Raw genomic sequence first — 16,847 nt, forward strand, 5'->3', positions numbered from 1 at the left:
CGTGACGGATGTTGGGCTGCTACCAGCTAGGTTTTCTCCTCAGAGGAATTCTGTATTTCCAGCAGCCCTTGTCATAAGCCCTGTCTCTGATGTAAAAATACAAACCAAGGCCAAATTTTCCCCATAACACATCGGTGTTGTCTCAACTCCGTGGCAGATAGCGCTCAGCAGCACGCTGTATCTCACGCTGCAGCTGAGGTGCCCTGGTGTTGGAGGTGGTGTGAACAGCCCCGTCCTGCTGAGGGGTTTCTTTCTGTCCGAGTAGCACTGACACGAGAAATGGCCACGACCCCACAGGGCCCGCTCACACGTTTCTGTACAGAGCTGTGAAGTTCTCCAGAGCCTCTCAGCGGGGCCGAGCCCCTGTGCTGGGGCTTTTCCAACATCTGGGGGCAGGGATCCCAGTGCCTGGTTTTTGAAGCCTCAGCTGCTTGAATCGAGAGATCACAGAAGGATCTTTCTGCTGCTTAGGGAAAACCCTAGGCATTTCTTATCCTCACCACTGTAGAGGAAGACTTGAAAACACAATCTTAAGTTACCTGAAGGCTCAGAAACTGGGAGGAAAGCGCAAGGAACCCCCAGATTATTTTGCTTACGCTCTCCTCTGCCTCCACATTCCCAGGGCTTTGGGGGAAAACTGGCTCAGGGACGCTGGAGGGGGTGAGCAGCAATTTGCATCGAGGCTGTTTCGGCCCGGCTTTGATTGACTCCAAAGGAATTACGCATCCTCTCACGTACAAAGACCTCAGCACTCCTGCCTTTGCTTCTGTCTCCGCAGGCGTCTCCAGCACCCCCACTCCGTGATCAAAGCTTCCCCTCGTCTCCTTTTATCACTGTGACATGCTCGAGACTTCCTGCCTCCGCCGCCGCGGCGCATGCCCAGAGCCACCTGCCAGCCCAGCGCACCTCCAGCTCCTGCAGGAGCCCCTGGGGACTCCCCGGGGGGGGCAGGCTGACGCACGCAGCTGGGCACACAGCTAGCCCCGGTGTACAAAGAGGGCGGGGAAGACGAGGCATTTATGATACTCGCTGTGCAAATACGAAAGAAACACCAGGGGAGGAAGAGGGCAAGCCCATGTGCACATCCCCAGCACTCCTCCAGCTGCTTCCAGCTCCACGCCCTCTGGGGCTGGTTGCGTCTGGGAGGTAGAGCTGCCCCAGGAGAGGAGCTCTGGAGGAACCCAGAGCGGAGGCTGAAGCAGGTGGCTGTGTTTCTCCTCCACTTCTTTTGCAGGGTTTTGAGGGCAGGCGAGCCTTGTGGCATCCGTAGGCGGTGAATGGGACTCGTGTTTTGTCATGGAAAGCTGCCTGAAAAGCCCCAGCCAGAGTGTGATGGGCAGTGGTGGAACCCACAGACGCCGCCTTCCTGCTTCAAAACGAGGCCGATAGCACCCCAAATCCCCAACGGACGCCTGCCCAACCTGGGTTGAAAAATCTCTAGCGATGGAGACTCCAGTGCTTCCCCAGGCAATCTATCTGAGTAATTAACTGTCTGCTCCGTTAGCAAGCGTTTCCTAATGCCTAGCATCAATCTTGCTCCTTGTGATTTAAGCCCCATTACCCCCTGCCCTATCCCCAGCGGACACAGCGAACAATTGATTCCCGTCCCCGCTGCAGCCAGCGGCCGCACCGCGCCGTGCCCCCAGGGGAGAAAGTCTCGGGCCGATTCGTTTCGCCTCCTCTGCCTGCAGAGGGAACCCTCTGAGGCACAGCCCTGTGGGTACAGGGCAGAAGGGAAGGAAAGGATCTTTCGGTCCAGGGGGCTCGCTGCCCGGTGACACTAGGGATGCGATGCTTTAAAGGCAGAAACGCCCGCAGCACGACTCGGGGAGATGTGGGGAGAAGCTCGACCCCTCTCTGGGGCCTCCTGTCCCCCATCGCCTTGTCCCTACAGCCTGTGGGGCTGCCCCGTGGCCGTGTGGGGCCGTGCCACTGCCGTGGGCACATGTCAGGTGGCACAGGCAGCGTGCTGCTGGCCCTCCACGCTGACCCCCGGCCCCTCCGGCCCCCCTGCGGCCTCTCAGCCGAGCCTGGCGCGGGGCTGCCCGGCCTGATCCCTCCCACCTGCCCGCTCCCCCTGGCCTGGCCCTGACGTCAGGGAAGGCGTGCGGATGCGTGTGTGCGGGCTGCACATCATCCGCACATCAGGCACCGCGGAGACGTCGGGAGGCGGCCGGCAGGCAGCCAGCCGGCGAGAGAAAAGCCCCCGGAGCCGGGCTTCATGCGAGAGCGCTGCTCATCGCCGGGCAGCCGAGGAGCGCTCGCTCGTCCCCGCCGAGCGCTGATGCGCTGCACGCCCCGGCTGCAGGGAGCCCCGCATTGCTGAGGAGGTAAGGGCAGGCACGACGGCCGCCCGGCTCGCCCAGGCTGTTGGAGCCGGTGGCTGAACTTCCCGCACGGCGTTTGCTTTGCGGGCTGCTTTGTTTCGTTTCGTGTCGCTCTCTGCTTTCTCTCCTTAGGTGGCGGATAAAGGTGCGAGGGTGAAGTGCCGCTTCCCTCCCTGCTCCGCGTTGTTTATTCCCCACCAGCCTCCGAGACAATAACTCCGCCGGGGGTGGCAGCGCTGCGTGGCCGCTGCTGCCGGGGGCAGAGAGCCGGGGCTTTGCCACGCAGGGCTGGGGGCAGCTGGGGGCAGCTCTCCCTTTGGGAGAGTGCGGGGGGAAGCGGCGGGCGAAAAGCTGTCTTATTAAAGCGGGCTGCTGCCGGTGGGGGCTTGAATGGGTGCTTCTGTGGGGCTGGCTGCACTATTCATTCCTGCAGACAGCAAGTTAGAGCCACAAAGGAGGGAGGAAGGACGCGGATGAGGACATTTGCATGAGGTCTTTGAACAGACCCTGCTCTCATCTGAAAATCGGCCAAGCCCCAAACGACCAAATCCCCCAAATGTGGTCTTTGGGAGCGATGATTATGCATGTACGCCTCAAAGGTAACTCAAGCCTCCATGATGGCTTCTCCTCTGGCTTCCCCTTGGCTTCCAGCAGCCGCCTTGCTCTCCCCGTGGCCTCCCCAAGAACCCGGCTGCAGAGCACTGACTGAGGGAGCTTTTTATAAGCAATCCGGAAAGGTGACATTCATATTTTAGCGCTAACCAGGCTGTATCGTAGGCGAGACTTATCTCAGCAAAGATCCCCGGAGTTGGGAGTGTGATTGGCTTAGATGGGGAGGGGAAGCTTTCCATGTGTATCCCCAGAAAATGCCTGGGCTCTTTTTCCTGTAGCAAACCATCTCAGCGGAGGGGATTTCAGCGTGCAGGGGACGTGGAGGAGATGGCTTGCCTTGTAATGTCGCTCGTAATGGCACGATCCGGTAACCAAAAAAGAAGGGAGGGGGCAGCGAGGCTTTCATTAGCATCGGGCAGAGACGGCGTTTATAAAAACCTGCGAGACGCCGGGGCTGCCATCCTGCTCTGAGGACGGGAGGATGGCTAACCGGAGCGCTCACCTCTGTCCGTAGGCAGCCTGCTGGCTCCTGCCCCTCACTGCAGCCCCCGGGAGAAGCCCTTGCCGGGTCCTTGATGTTCTCCAGCGCATGAATTAAGCCCCAAAGCGAAAACCTGGCATTTTGTGTTGGTGGAGCACCTGGGAGGCAGCTCCCCCGGCGTGGTGGCGGGCCAGAAAATCACGTCGGCCACCGGGTGCCCTGGCAGGAGCGGGGAGGTGGCTGCCAGCAGCCAGCTGCGGGGCCGGGCTTTCTTTCAGAAATGTGGGTTTTTGCTCTTGACGGGGGAGATGGACCTACAAACTCAGCGGGTGCTGAACCAGAGGCATCAGCAGTCCCCGGGGATGGGGAAAACGTGGTAGGGAGAGGCAGGGAACAGCCAGCGTGAGGTGTCGCTGGGGCATACGGGGGAGAAAATGACCCACATGGGCGGGGAGTGGGGATGGCAGGGGGACAGGGGCCAGGCGATGGCAGAGGGACACGCAGCGGCCCAGCCGGGGGGCAGAGGCATCACGTCCCGGAGCCCGTCCGTCTGTCCCGCGGGTCCCGGTGAGGAGAAGGAGCACAAAGAGGAGCCGTGTGGGAGGGCCGACGGGCTGAGGGTGATTAAAGCAATTAAATCTGTATCGGGGGTGAGGCGGGGAGGGGGGTTCTTTGCTGCTGCTAATGAACGGGGAGTGGCGAGGCCGGGGCCTCTTCAAAGGGCTCCTGCCCGGCTGCGGGGTGGGTGCGGAGTTAAACGGGGTCACGGGAGGGAGGGAGACGGTGAGAAGGGGGCCCTTGGGTCTGCAGATAAAAGCCGGTGCGTCTCCTGCCTGGCTGCCATACGTGGCCTGGGGTCTGGCCTCCTGGGGTGCCCCCATTTCCTCCCTGTGTGGGGCAGGCGTGGGGAGGCCGTGCCCGTGTCCCCACTGCGCTTTTTGCCGTGCATTTGGTTTCCTCCGTCCCTTTGTTTGCTGCAGGGATTCGGATGGGGTGGGAGGCAGCCCCCGCGCGTGCTGCCAGCTGGCTCAGGGCACGGGGTGCGGGTTAAGGACCCGCCATTGTCCCTCAGCTGCCGGGGAAGCCGCGAGGCCCCGCCAGCGATAACGCGCAGCAGGAGGCGGCCCCGCTGCCACGGGGGCTCCTGCCTCCGAGTGGGACCGCGGCGTGAAGGCTGCCCCACAGTGGGGCTCTGCAGGGCTCCCAGGGGCAGGGAAAGCAAACGGGGCGAGGGGAACGGGGGCCGCCCGCTCCCTCCCCAGCACGGCAGCTGCTCCACAAACCTTCTCCCGTGTCCTTGCCACCTGCTTATTTTGGAGCGGAGGTGACCCCCTTCCGCACGGCCCCCCGAGGCTGCTGCGTCTCAGAAAGCAGAGCGAAACCTCACCGGCTTCCCCGGCGCGTGAAGTGCCCGCAGGCGTAGTCCCAAATACACCCCGGTGGGGCTGGAGGGGTGATGGGGACGGGGGTCACCCGTGGGGTGCCGGGGTGCCCGGCTCGGGGCGAGGGACACGGGTGAGCCCCGGGGCAGAGGCACCCGGCTTTGGGTCCCCTTCACCCTTTCAGCAGCCGCCTGTAACCGCCCCCCCCTCGCCCCCCAGGCCGCAGGCAGCAGCCCCGTCCCCGCCGCCGCCCGCCCCCAGGACGGAGGAGCCCCCCGCTCCCACCATGTCGTCGGAGCCCGGCGCCCCGCCGGCGGTGCCGCCCCTGCACTCGCCCAAGTCCCCGGTGTGGCCCACCTTCCCCTTCCAGCGCGAGGGCAGCCGCGTCTGGGAGCGGGGCAACCTCCTGCTGCGGGACCTGCCCAGCCCGCTGCCCACCAAGAGGACCAGGACCTACTCCGCGTAAGTACCGGGTGCGCGGCCGCCTGCTCCCCCCGGGGAAGCCGATCCCGCGCCGACCCACGGCCGGGAGCCAGCACCGAGGCGCCTCCGTCCCTTCCCTCCCGCAGCACGGCGCGAGCCTCCGCTGGGCCCGTCTTCAAGGGCGTCTGCAAGCAGTTCTCGCGCTCCCAGGGCCACGGGTTCATCACGCCGGAGAACGGCACAGAGGACATCTTCGTCCACGTGTCTGAGTGAGTCCGCGCGGCGCTGGGTCACCCTGGGGGTGCCTGGGGGTTTTTCCCCCCCGGTGCAGCTCGCGGGTTGGGTGCCCTCCTCGGTGCTGTGGGGTCCGGGGACGGGGTCCGGCTCGCAGCCCCGGTCCCACCGCCTCCCCTCTCCTCTCCCGCAGCATCGAGGGGGAGTACGTCCCGGTGGAGGGCGACGAGGTGACGTACAAGGTGTGCCCCATCCCTCCCAAGAACCAGAAGTTCCAGGCGGTGGAGGTGGTGCTCACCAACCTGGCGCCCCACACGAAGCACGAGACGTGGTCCGGCCAGATCATCGGCTCCTAGGCGCCCGGGGGGCCCCACCGCCGCTTGCAGGGGGCGCGGGGGGAGCCGAGCCGGCGGCGGGGCCGGGGCCGCCCTCCAGCACGCAGGCGTCTGCGTTCGGTGTCTTTTCTAAGGTTAGGGTTTCCTTTCTCTTTGTGTGTTTGTAGCTGTCTTTCGAGGGGGACGGGGAAAGCAGAGCCCTCCCTGCAGCCCCCCCCAGCTCTGGGGGCAGCCCCAAGCCCCACGTCCCCGTCCTTACAGCGTGTCACTGTGCCGGGAAGGGGCGGCCGAGCCCCTTCTTGACCCCGTTCCCTTCACTGGGCTTCAGCCATGCGGCTCCTTCGGGAGAAGGGCCACCCGATCCCACCTCAGTTTTCCGGTGTGTGTTTCTGTCACTGCCAGCTCGGGCCGTGGAGAAGGGGGCGTCGGGAGAAGCGGGCTCTGCCCCAACACGGGGCCTGGGGGCGAGCACTGGTTTGGTTTCCTTTCCTTTCCCCTCCCTGGTGCCTCGGGGTTTGGGGGCCGGGTGTGCAGGGCCAGTGGGATGCAGTCAAGGAGAGCATCGGAGCATCACCGGGCAGCACCGTGCTGCCCCAAAACGGTGGGTCCCGGCTGAGCCCCCCCTCCCCAGAGTTAAACCTTTGTTCAGTCAAGCCACGTCAATACTATAGTTTAAAAGAAAAAAGGGTGGCTTAAAGGAAGAAAAAAGGAGTTTTAAGGGACAAACGCCCGCTGGCAGGGCCCCGTGGTGCTCAGCGCTGTCTTTTCTGTGTGCCACGGAGGGGCCGGCGGCGCACTGCCCTTGGGCCGGAGCTGGCTCTGGGGAGACGGCTTCCTCCTCCTCCCCCTCCCCGTGTCACCCCAGCCCCGCGGGGACCCCCGTTGTGTGCCTGTGTGTGTGTGTGTGTGTGTGCGCGTCCGTAGCTTGCCGTGGGGCTGAAGGGTTTTTAGGTGGCCACGGGGCGAACACGGGCGCGCCTTCCTCCGGGCACGCCCTGCGCCAGCGCCTCGGTGTAGACAGGGTCTGGTACATAAAGCACAAACCCCTTGCGGTCCCTGGCCAGGTGGGCTGCTGCGGCCCGGGGGGAACAGGCACCGGGGGCTGCAGGACCCGGCTGCGCTGGCCACAACAAACTCTTTGATTATTTTTATTATTATTCTTTTTTTTTTTCCTCCAAAATAAACGACAACCCTAGACTCGTTGGTGTTTTTACAACTCTGGTGTGGTTCCCGCCTGTCTGACCTTGTGTCAACCTTTGTAACATTGGCAATAAACCATTAAAAGTGACTTTCCCTTGAGCCCTGCTGGTCCTGCCTCTTGGTGTGTGTGTGTGCGGGGCGGGGGACCTGGGGCGCGCGGGGCTTTCCCCAGCAGGCTCACCACACCCCCACCCCGCGTCTCACCCCAAATCCCCTTCCTGCACCTCACCTGCACCCGCACACAGCGCGAGGGCACAGCAGAGTCCATGCAAAGCACACGCTCCGACAGCTGCACGTTGTGGCTTTAATAGGATTGATTTATATATATATCTCTATGTATTTAATTAAATTATTCCTCATTTAACAGTTGGTACCAGTCAGACAGGAGCCACCCTCCTCACGCAGACACAGAACCGTACGGCAGCACAGCCCCCGCCACGGGACCCACCACATCCACTCACACACACACAGGTGGGAGAAACCCCACGGGGTCACGCTATGGGACAGGCGTGTGGCGTATTCCAAGTCAGCAGAGACCTGCTGACTTGGAATAGATTTACAAGGAAAAGAAACCAAACCCAAACAACCAAAAACAAACACCCGCACATAACCTGGTCCTCAGCGAAAGCGGAACCACAGAAGATGATTCCTCCACGAAGGTTGCAGGGGAAGGGCCAAGAGAGCGGCCTGTGAAGAGGGTCCCCTACATTCAGGCTTCTCCAACAAGGTCCCCTTCTCCCACACAGATTTCGTCTGTGCAGAGAGAGGAATTTGTGCATTTGTTGGGGATTTCTGGACGCCAGGCAGACCGCTGCACTCCTGCAAATCTGGTGCACCACAGACCCGACGTGCTGAATGTAAGAGGGCACCCCGGCTGTGCAGGGCTCACAGCACCCTGCTCGTACCACTACAGCACCAAATCCGCTCGGGGCTGTGCCCGGGGCGACGTGGGAGCACCAGGTGCCTCTCCTGAGCAGCTTGGTCCCCTGGTTGGGTGGCAGCAGCTGGGAAACCTCTGCGCTCCAGACCCCGGGTGGGAGGCAAAGAGCAACGGGGCTGCGTGGATGGGTGCGGGGTGCAAGGAAAGGGGGTGAAAAAACGAGAAAAGAGGAGCATGGGGCAGCCACAGGCTGGCGTCAGTGGCCGTGACACACCGGCAGGGAGTGGCGAGGGGCTCCTAAGGGCTGGGAACAAAGGCTGAGGTTTGGGTTTGTGTTGGTGTCGATCTCCGTTCGATTTGGTGTGCCCCGGTCCGCACGGACACGCGGATGGGAAGGCAGCACCACGGGTGGCCCAGAGAGGTTGCGGAGCCTCCTCGCTGGAGGCCTTCAGAAGGGGGAGCTCCCCGTCCCTCGCCAGGCTGCGCAAGGGGGGAGGCACGGGAGATGCTCCTTCCCTCGTGCAGGAGCGTGGAGAGAAACAGCGAAAAAGAGAAAGAAGGAGGAAGGGGACGGACGGACGGACGGACAGACACACACACGGCTATGAATGGCCCCTTGCCACGCGCCCCGGTCCCGCAGGCAGGTGCTGCTGCCCCCCGGGGCCCAAGCTGGCCGGAGAGCAGCGTTGCTGGCGGACGGACTGCCCGGTCCCACAAACCACAGCCAGGAGCAGGGCGCGCCGCAGGGCTGACCAGCAGCGGCCCCCTTCCGCGCGCCCACCCGCTGGCCAACTCCCGACCAGCTCTGTGAAGTGTTTTTCAGTCCAACCCTGAGCAGATTCCTCAAATGAAGGTGCTTTTCCTCGGGGGGGAAGGGGGAGGAAGAGGGGGATTGGGCGGCCGTGCCCTGGCAGTCAGTACTCGTTAGCTCGCTCTGGGAAGAAGATCTCGCGGCACCGCTGCACCGTGTCCTGGGGGGACTGGACGCTGTGCCCCACCGTCCGGGGGTCGTCGTAGATCTCGTAATCGTTCCCTCCCTGCAGGGGGACAGAGAGCAGGGGCAGCGTTAGCACCTCTTCCGTGCCACGGGAGGAGCGAGCAGGGAAAGGATGGGGAAGGTGCTGGACCCGCTCGCGGCGCAGTGCAGCAGAGATGAATTTCTGCACGACCCACGTGAGAGCATCTCCCCCTCGTGCACCACTAGAGGTCTGTGTCGGCCTCCGTGCTGCGGGCAGGCAGGCCCGGGGAGGGGAAGCAGCCGTCCATGGGGTGTGTGGGGTGCACTCACCGGGGTGGTCTCGTTCCCGAAGAAGTGGATGGTGTCGAACCTCTCGTCGTCCAGCACGTTGAGGCAGTAGCGCTTGTCCCAGCCTTCCGGGAAGACGTCAAAGCTGATCATGCCGCCTGCCAGCGGGAGGGGGGCGTCGGTGACGTGGTGGGGACAGGGTGGGAGGTCCCCCGCCCCGGGACAGCGCTGGGTGCGAGCGGGGAGCCCTCCCTACGAGCCCTCCCCACCAGCTGTGCCCTGGGCTCTGGCACGGAGCTGGGAGGGTGGCGGGTGCTGTTCCCCTGACAGCAGCCCGAGGGACACCAGCACGGTGACACGCAGGCACCGGGGGGCTGCAGGGGCTGTAAGAGAGGCACCGGCTGGAGGAGATTTGGGGTTGCACCCCACAGAGAGCATCGGCGTGTCCTGCGTCCCCACGGGGGGCAAAGCACCTTATCGGAAACTCTCCCACTCTCTTTCTTCACCAATAATAATCCTGCCCCAAATGGGAGGGGGGTGAGCTGGCAGCTACCCACGGGGGAAGATCCCTGCTGGAGGAGAGGTGCCGATCCCCCAGGCTGCTCAGGAGCACACGTACGATGCCGTGCTCCTCTCCTCCCCGGCAGGCTGAGATGTCCCTGCTGCTTTGGGGCCCTTCCCCGATGCTGGCCCCGCAGGCAGAAGGAGCCTCTGCAGGACAGGGTGCCCCGGGCAAGGCTCTGCAGTACTCAAGGGAGCAAGAGCCCTGTGAGACCAAGTGCCCTCCTACAAAGGAGCAGGAACTGAACTTGGTTGCCCATTTCCCAGAACAGAACAGTGTCCTCATTAAAAGTCTTCCCTTTTTTGTTTTTTTTTTGTATCCAAAGCCATTTACCTAGGAAGAATGCTGCATTTTGTTGTGTGCTGTCCTTCCAGAAAGAGCTGGGCAGCACGGAGGGCTCCTGATGCCAGCTGGAATGGGTAAGGAAATTGGAGGGGAGAGAGGGCTGGTGTGGGGACACCAAGCACCTCGCCTAGGCAGAGCATGGGCCTGGGGAGCTGCAGCAGGATCTGCCGTCACCTTGGGCTGTGGCAATGCTGCAGGCAGCACAGGGTGCAGGAGCGGAGTGCCACATGCCATGTCCCAGCCCTGTCACCTCCCTGCCCTTTGGCTGGATCTCCACGTGGCACCTCCTTACATTACACCCACCTACCTGTTCTGTGGAGGGTCTCCTTCTGGCCTCAGCCCCACCCCTCAGCTACCCTCATTTCATTTTCCAACCCCTCCCGAGCAGATTCCCAGGGCTGCTCAAGCCCCAAGCTCCTTCAGCTCCTTGCCTTTGGTAAGCTGGCTGTAAAAGCGCGCCTCCACCCCGAGGCACGGCCCTGCAAAAGGCACAGGGTGACAAACTCCCTGCCTTTTGGCAGCTCTTCTGCCAAGGAGAAAGACGTTTCCCTAGTAGCCAGCCTCCCAAACAAAACCCCAGCGCTGAGAAACACGAGATCCCTTCCTCTCTTACACCCCTGCATTCCTCGAGGAGCCTGTGCGGAGGACTGAATGTGCCTGGAGCTCTGCTGGCAGCCCGGCTGCTGCTGCTTGAGCCAGAACAGACCTCCTGCCTGCGCAGGGCTGGGCTCAGCACGGCTAACTGCAGTCAGGCACAGATAGCGTCACGGGACAGAACTCAGTTGGTCTGGATGGTTCCCAGAGAGGAAAATCTACAGCACGGTTTATTCTCTGCCATCGACCTGCTGCAAATGCGAATGTGACGCCCTCGCAGCGGCTCTCCAGGAATAGAAGCTTGCTGAGCTCTCACCGGGGGCTCCCTGGGGAGCACGGCTCCAGCCCTCACCCAGCGGGGCCCCTGAAGGGAACAGCCTGGATTCCTGCTCCCCTTTCCACGATTTTAAGGCAAGCACGATAAAGAGGCCAAAGCACAGCCAGGGAAGCCGCCCCTACTCACCTCGGGAGAAACGCAGGCCCTTGCCAGCAAACTCCCTCTGCAAGGCTGCCACAAACTTCTCCCGGATCCGCTCCTTCTGCAGAGGAGAAGAGGAAGGAGAAAGGTTTGAGTAATCAGATGCTGACACTACCGAAATACACCGTAAGCTGTCTCCCGGGCAACTCTGGCTCATCGCTCTGCTCTGCTCACTCTCCCAGCATTTCTGAGTCCCTGGAACAAGGGAACTCCCCGTGCTCTTCGGGGTCCTGAATGGGCGTTGTGCTCTGACTGCCATCAGTTCCCTCCTGCCTGACCCTCTCCTCCTGGCCGCTTCAACACCCTTTAACCAGCTTTCACCAGTCCTGCGTGATGCCTGCCTACAGACACCAGCTCAGGGCAGCTCCAGCAGGCTACGGGGAGCAGCAGATCTGCCCAGCATATTTGCCATGGCTCTGCCGGTCTAAAAAGCCCCTTAGTTCCAGCTCTCCTATGCATGGGAGAGAGGGAAAAAGACGACAGCTGCTGGGCCACCCAGGAGACCTGAGATCTGTGAACAGCACAAAACCACCAAAAGGGAGGGTGAGCCCGAACGCAGCCCGTACCTTGTCCAGCTCGGAGAACTCGATTCGCTCCTCCGGCGTGCAGCTCCGTCCGATGGGGGAGATGTTCAGCATCCCGTTGCGAAACTCAATGAAGGTTCCTCTGTGTGTGGGCAAGAGCACGAGGTTACTGGCGGGATTTACAGGGGCTGGGAGAGAAATAAAAAGGCTTTTCCAGGGAAACGGCTGCTCAGCGAGGCATGCAGCGTCCGCAGGGACATGCAGGAGGAGAGGAGCCATGCCCACTCATGGGTGCTCGCGCTTCAGCTGTGCACGAGCTTCTAAGGTTGCCCAAGAGCCCCGTTTCAGCAGGCAGAGACCAGGCTTCAACAGCTACTGAAGGCCTCCAAGGGATAGTTTAATAAAAAGACTGCAAGAGAAGGGGAACAAACAGTTATTGTGCTCTGGAAACGGGCTGGAAGCAATGGGCTTAGGTGAGATAACAGGAGACATTTTGTGACGTTGCAATAGCTGCAAGGACAGCTGTCGCCTGGGCTGGATCAACCGCCTGGCCAGACTGTGGCATCTCCACCCCTGGAGGCCTTTCGGAAAAGTTCCCTGCGTTGGTCTGTGTGAAGCTGGCAGGAGCTTGGGGCCGTGGGAAGGAGCAGGTCAGCGTAACGTGTTGCTGATGCTGGGCAGCAGGATCAGGCAGGCCCCTGCAGGGCCTTCACATCCCCCCTCTGCCACCCGCACCTTGGGCTGTGATTGCTATCACAGCTTGCACAAACAGGGCCCAGCTCCCCGCCTGACACCCTCGCCTCGCACTGACACTACTGCTCTGCCAGTTCCTTGGTGGGCTGCTCCAAAGCACTAAGCTGGCAAAAAATCATCGATTCCCATTCTTTTCTCCTTTTTTGATGGCTTATCACCTCAGAAGAGCGCACCGAGGGTTCAGACAAGTACCAGCACCGGTGCACAGGAGGGGCAGGAACAACGCAGAGCAAAACAGAAGCCAATCGGCAGCACTGCTGATTCGAAAATAGATCAAAACTCTTGAGGGAACCTACCCGGAGCAGGAAGATCCCCTTCCTTGTCCGGCCGAGGAGCCCTGAGCTCCCTAAGGCTCTAACGTCCCTCCCAGCCGTCTGCTGTTCCTCTGTGATAAAGCGCTTACCCCGGGGGAGAAACTCTCCCCCTCCTGTCTCGTAGCACAGAGCAGAAGTGCCTGTGGAAAGGGCACGTAGGCAGCCGTGCCTGAAGCCTGCGGACAGCATCCCTGCAGCACCGAGGGTTTATGGCTCCATGCCCAGGGCCAGGACTCGGGAGACGTGGGTTAAAGTCCTTGCTTTGTTAGAAATCCCACAAGCCTAAATCCACAGAGGCACTTGGGAGCTGAAACCTCACTGGGTTGAGCAACCAGGCAGCCGTGAAGCAACCAAACAGCCCTGAGGGATCTGGGTCCCAGCCCACGGTTTCGGGGACATGTTTAGCCAGCGCTCCTGTCGCAAGGAGCCACGCTGGCCCCTCTCACCAGGGCTCACGCTGCCACGCGGTGACTCACATCAGGAAACCCATCTGGATCACAGTTTAGCAACTTTTCTTTCAGCAACTTAATTTCAAGCAGATCGCTCGCCTCGGGTTCACCACACAAACACTGGTGCTGACACCAGGGGGAGAGCAGGAACAAAACAGCCAGAGGCGAGGGGAGAGCAGAGCTGCTGGGCAGTGCTGGCTTCGAGTGTTTGTGAAACCGCGCTCTGAGGGGTGGTTTGACATTACACCCAGACTGGTTCAGCTGCAGGCTGTCTCTGAAAGACGCCCTTCTGCTCTCCCCTTCCATGTCATTTTTTTTTCTCTCTTTTTTTTATTCTGCTGGATCCAGCAATGACATGATAACGAGCTGATCCAATGGAAAACTACCCTTTTCTTTCCTCGCAGTAGACTGGTTTTCCTACAGACCAGATGTACCAACCCAACTCACCCTGTAACAGTGGGATCTCATGATGAGGAAGCAAGCAGGAACACGTGGTTGACTGCAGAGCATGGCCAGCCCTGTTACTAGAGGCTTCCAGTGACTTTAGGTTAGACAGAGCATGAGACTGTGTGCTTAGACTCTGCACCTCCCATCTTAAGACCTGTTGTTTGTCTGCTTGGAACCTCATAGGACCAGTGATAATGCCTGATGCCCTGACCAGCATCTAGCTGTTACCACTGCCTTAAATCAGGTGCATGCAGTAGCTGTACCCTGCTTCTGAGGGAAGAAAACCTGAGGGGGAAAGCACAGGCATTATGCCAAAAACCAGGGCAGACTCTCCAGAAGAAAGGCCCTCCTAGATTATTTGCCTACAGTGCCCAGCTCAAGGGTGCAGCGATCCTATACAGGGTCCCTAAATACTACGGTAAAACCTGTTAGACCTGGAGCAAAGACAAGCTCAGTAGCTCAGCTGTTCTTACAACAGCTTTGGGGTCCACAGCTCCCTAGAAATCAGTGATACAACAGACATTTGCACAGGGCCAGTCCTTTACCGTTTCTTGGGCAGTTTCAGCAGCGCCATGTAGTTGAGACAGAAGTTGATGAGATCCTGCAGCAGCTCCTCTCCCAGGTGGTCCTGGATGGCCTGCGGGAGGAGAAGGGGAGTGAGGGAGAAGCAAGAGCACACACAAAGCTGAGGTTCCTGCTATTCTGTCAAGAAGAAAGGACCACAGGAAAATGGCAAGGCTTTTTTGGACTAGGCCTTTCTACCAAATGTGGATGGCATGCAGTGAGGGGACCCTCAGACAGCAGGAGTGGGTCAGTTTTTCCTGTTTGTTGCTTGGCTCTTCTGCCCCACAGGAGCACAAACCACTGAACCTCTCCTGGCGCTAAGCAGCTGCCACGGCTGCGGTGGCCCTTGGACAACCATTAACCCAGCGGCCACGTGACAGGTGGGGGAGCGCAGGCTCTGGCCCTTGTTCCAACCCAAAAACATGAACAGGAGGAGTGGGACATCCAAATCTGGCTGCTGGGGAGGGAAGACGGGGCTGCCCTCCTGCATGCAGCCACCCTGCTCTCCGTGGCGCTCAGCAACGCGGGCGGAGGAGGCAGAGCTGTGTTTGCACGAGGAGCCGGCCTACCTGCTTGGAGACCAGCTGCCCGTTCTTGTACTGCACGGTGCCATTCTCTGCGAAGACGTAGTCAAACTTACTGATGACTGAAAGGGAGGAGAAGAAAGAGGAAAAAAAGGATGCTGCTTCAGCCCTCAGCTAGGAAAAGGGGCCAGACAGAGAGAGAAGTGCTGGCTGGATCCAGGACTCAGCATGTTTTCTGCCAGGAGCCTTCACAGCACACGTCTCCCAGCACACAGGCAGCGACCCTCAGAGCTCCCAGGATGCGGGAGCAGCCGCTATCTGCAGCGGGCAGGGGGGCAGCTGACGCAGGCGGGGGGAAGCGACCTGACTGGGGTCACAGACTGAATCAGTGGCAGACGGAAGATAAGAGCTCCGAGATGTCAGGCTTCCAGCCACGTGCGCTGCCGGGGCGCTCCGGTGATGCAGTTGTTGGTTATCTAACGCCGGGCCCTCCTGGCAGCAGTAAACAGATTGCTGCTGACTCAGCCACCGGCGCCGCGCTCCCCCGAGCCACGCAGCCCATCGCTGCTAATGAGGCAGAAGAGAGACCTTAGGACCGGGCTGCGTGCTCGCCATCGAGCTCGGCGATGGCAAACAAGGCGGAGGGCGGACAAACAAGGCTGCCTGCCCTGCCTGCCCTGCCTGCTGCTCCATCCTCTGCCTCGCGCCCTGCCCGGGCTGGCGATGCTGCGGGTGCGCTGCCAAGCGGCTCGGGCAGCCTCTGCTCCCATCCCATGGCACTGGGAGCCAGCCTTCGAGCGGCGGCTCCTAGGGCACGTCCAGCGACCCTAAGGGCAGGTGCGGGATCCCACTGCTCATTTGGGGCACGCGTGAGCCCCCGAACCTGAGCGGCACCCCCGGCTTCAGGGCCAGCGGAGCGGGTGGGCTCGCGGGCTTCTCACCTTCGTCGCCCTCGCCCAGCTGCTCGGCGATCTTGGAGTAGTCGGAGCCGCCCACCACGCCGATCTGCACCCTGCCGCGCAGCTCCTGCAGGAACCGGTCCACCTCGGGCTCGATCTTCTGCGGGAGCAGGATGCCCGGGGTCAGCCCCCGGGGCCGAAATGGCGGCGGGGCAGCGCCCGCCCTCCCCCCTCACCTCCCTCCCGGCGGCTCCCCCTCACCTGCCGGGCCGGTGTCAGGGTCCCGTCCACGTCGAAGAGGCAGAGCACCCGGCCCCGAGCCGCCGCCATCCCCGCTGCCGCCCGCTGCCAGCCCGCCCGGCGGCCCGGGGGCGGCCCGGGGGCGGGACCGCGCCGCGGCGCCATCTTGTGGCGGCTGAGGGGGGCTGAGGAGGGCTGGCAGGCCGCGGGCAGCTGGTCCAAGGGGGTTTTGGGGTTGGTTTTAGGATTATGGTCCTTTGTAGGGCTTGTCTACGTGCAATCACACATATCTCTCTCTTCTGTGCGGCGCAGCCATGCACTGTCTGCCTCAAGAGACAGCCGTGCAGTCAGACGCACAGCGAACTCCCAGTGCCCATAAACACAAGCCATTTCTTGTTTGTAAGGCACAGCACGGTACAAAGACAATACGTCCCCTGTCTGACTGGAGGAGACATGGTGCTGGGAACAACTGCCAGCTCGCTCCCCTCACGGCCCCAAAGATGTGGCAGCACTTCGGTTCTCGCCATAGCCCACACTACCCCTCTGGTCTGTCCTCCCAGCTGCTCCCTTAGGGCATCCCAAACGTTGTGCCCAGCCTCACAGTTATTTCAGGCCAACCTGCTTCCCGTGAGGACTCCAGGACACCATCGCTCTGCAGTCTCTTGGCTGACCTTGTGCTTGCACAAGCTGGGTGCTCAGCCCTTCACCCAGTTGGACTAAAACCATCCCCCTGCACATCCATGTCTACACTTTATAGCACAGCAGGAGGAAGAGGGCAGGCTCTCGACCACATCTGGGTCTGGATTTAATAAAAAGGACGTGGTCTCCACTGGGATCTTTGTGTTACTCAGCGTCTGAGGCCAGCGCAGGCTTCTGCTGCAGAGGCCGCATGTATGGGCAGCTTTCCCCTCGGGCACCCAGCTGAGGCTCGTCTTTCCACACGGGGCAGGAGACAGCCACCAAAAAGGCCCCTCCGTGGGACCTGACCCCTTTAACTCCCGGGGAGCAGGAGCAGCTCCGTGCTGCACAACGCC

At 61.4% G+C, this 16,847-nt stretch overlaps 2 protein-coding genes across 2 annotated transcripts; one reads left to right on the forward strand and one right to left on the reverse strand.

The window, feature by feature from the left end:
• Nucleotides 1-2,123: 2,123 nt before the first annotated feature.
• CSDC2 (cold shock domain containing C2) lies at nt 2,124-7,093 on the forward strand. Its single transcript, XM_032208036.1, has 4 exons — nt 2,124-2,330; nt 5,022-5,264; nt 5,372-5,494; nt 5,653-7,093. Exons 2-4 carry the CDS (start codon nt 5,089-5,091, stop codon nt 5,813-5,815), a joined length of 462 nt encoding a protein of 153 aa, XP_032063927.1. The 5' UTR covers nt 2,124-2,330; nt 5,022-5,088; the 3' UTR covers nt 5,816-7,093.
• Nucleotides 7,094-7,278: 185 nt separating this feature from the next.
• Nucleotides 7,279-15,978, reverse strand: PMM1 (phosphomannomutase 1). Its single transcript, XM_032208025.1, has 8 exons — nt 15,835-15,978; nt 15,616-15,733; nt 14,720-14,796; nt 14,132-14,223; nt 11,666-11,765; nt 11,085-11,160; nt 9,163-9,278; nt 7,279-8,911 (listed from the first exon to the last, which is right to left on the reverse strand). Exons 1-8 carry the CDS (start codon nt 15,976-15,978, stop codon nt 8,789-8,791), a joined length of 846 nt encoding a protein of 281 aa, XP_032063916.1. The 3' UTR covers nt 7,279-8,788.
• Nucleotides 15,979-16,847: the final 869 nt, after the last annotated feature.

This window comes from Aythya fuligula, chromosome 1 (genome assembly GCF_009819795.1).
Source record: "Aythya fuligula isolate bAytFul2 chromosome 1, bAytFul2.pri, whole genome shotgun sequence".
NCBI classification, from domain to species: Eukaryota; Metazoa; Chordata; class Aves; order Anseriformes; family Anatidae; genus Aythya; species Aythya fuligula.

Bases quoted from the DNA above. Each gene is read 5' to 3' on its own strand.
- PMM1 (XM_032208025.1), bottom strand. From the start codon at position 15,978: ATGGCGCCGCGGCGCGGTCCCGCCCCCGGGCCGCCCCCGGGCCGCCGG. The intron at 14,797-15,615 runs GTGAGAAGCCCG...CCTCCCTTTCAG, and splicing joins GCTGGGCGAGGGCGACGAAG to TCATCAGTAAGTTTGACTAC. The intron at 9,279-11,084 runs GTGAGTAGGGGC...TCCCGCTGGCAG, and splicing joins GGGCCTGCGTTTCTCCCGAG to GCGGCATGATCAGCTTTGAC.
- CSDC2 (XM_032208036.1), top strand. From the start codon at position 5,089: ATGTCGTCGGAGCCCGGCGCCCCGCCGGCGGTGCCGCCCCTGCACTCG. The intron at 5,265-5,371 runs GTAAGTACCGGG...TCCCTCCCGCAG, and splicing joins AGGACCAGGACCTACTCCGC to CACGGCGCGAGCCTCCGCTG. The intron at 5,495-5,652 runs GTGAGTCCGCGC...CCTCTCCCGCAG, and splicing joins ATCTTCGTCCACGTGTCTGA to CATCGAGGGGGAGTACGTCC.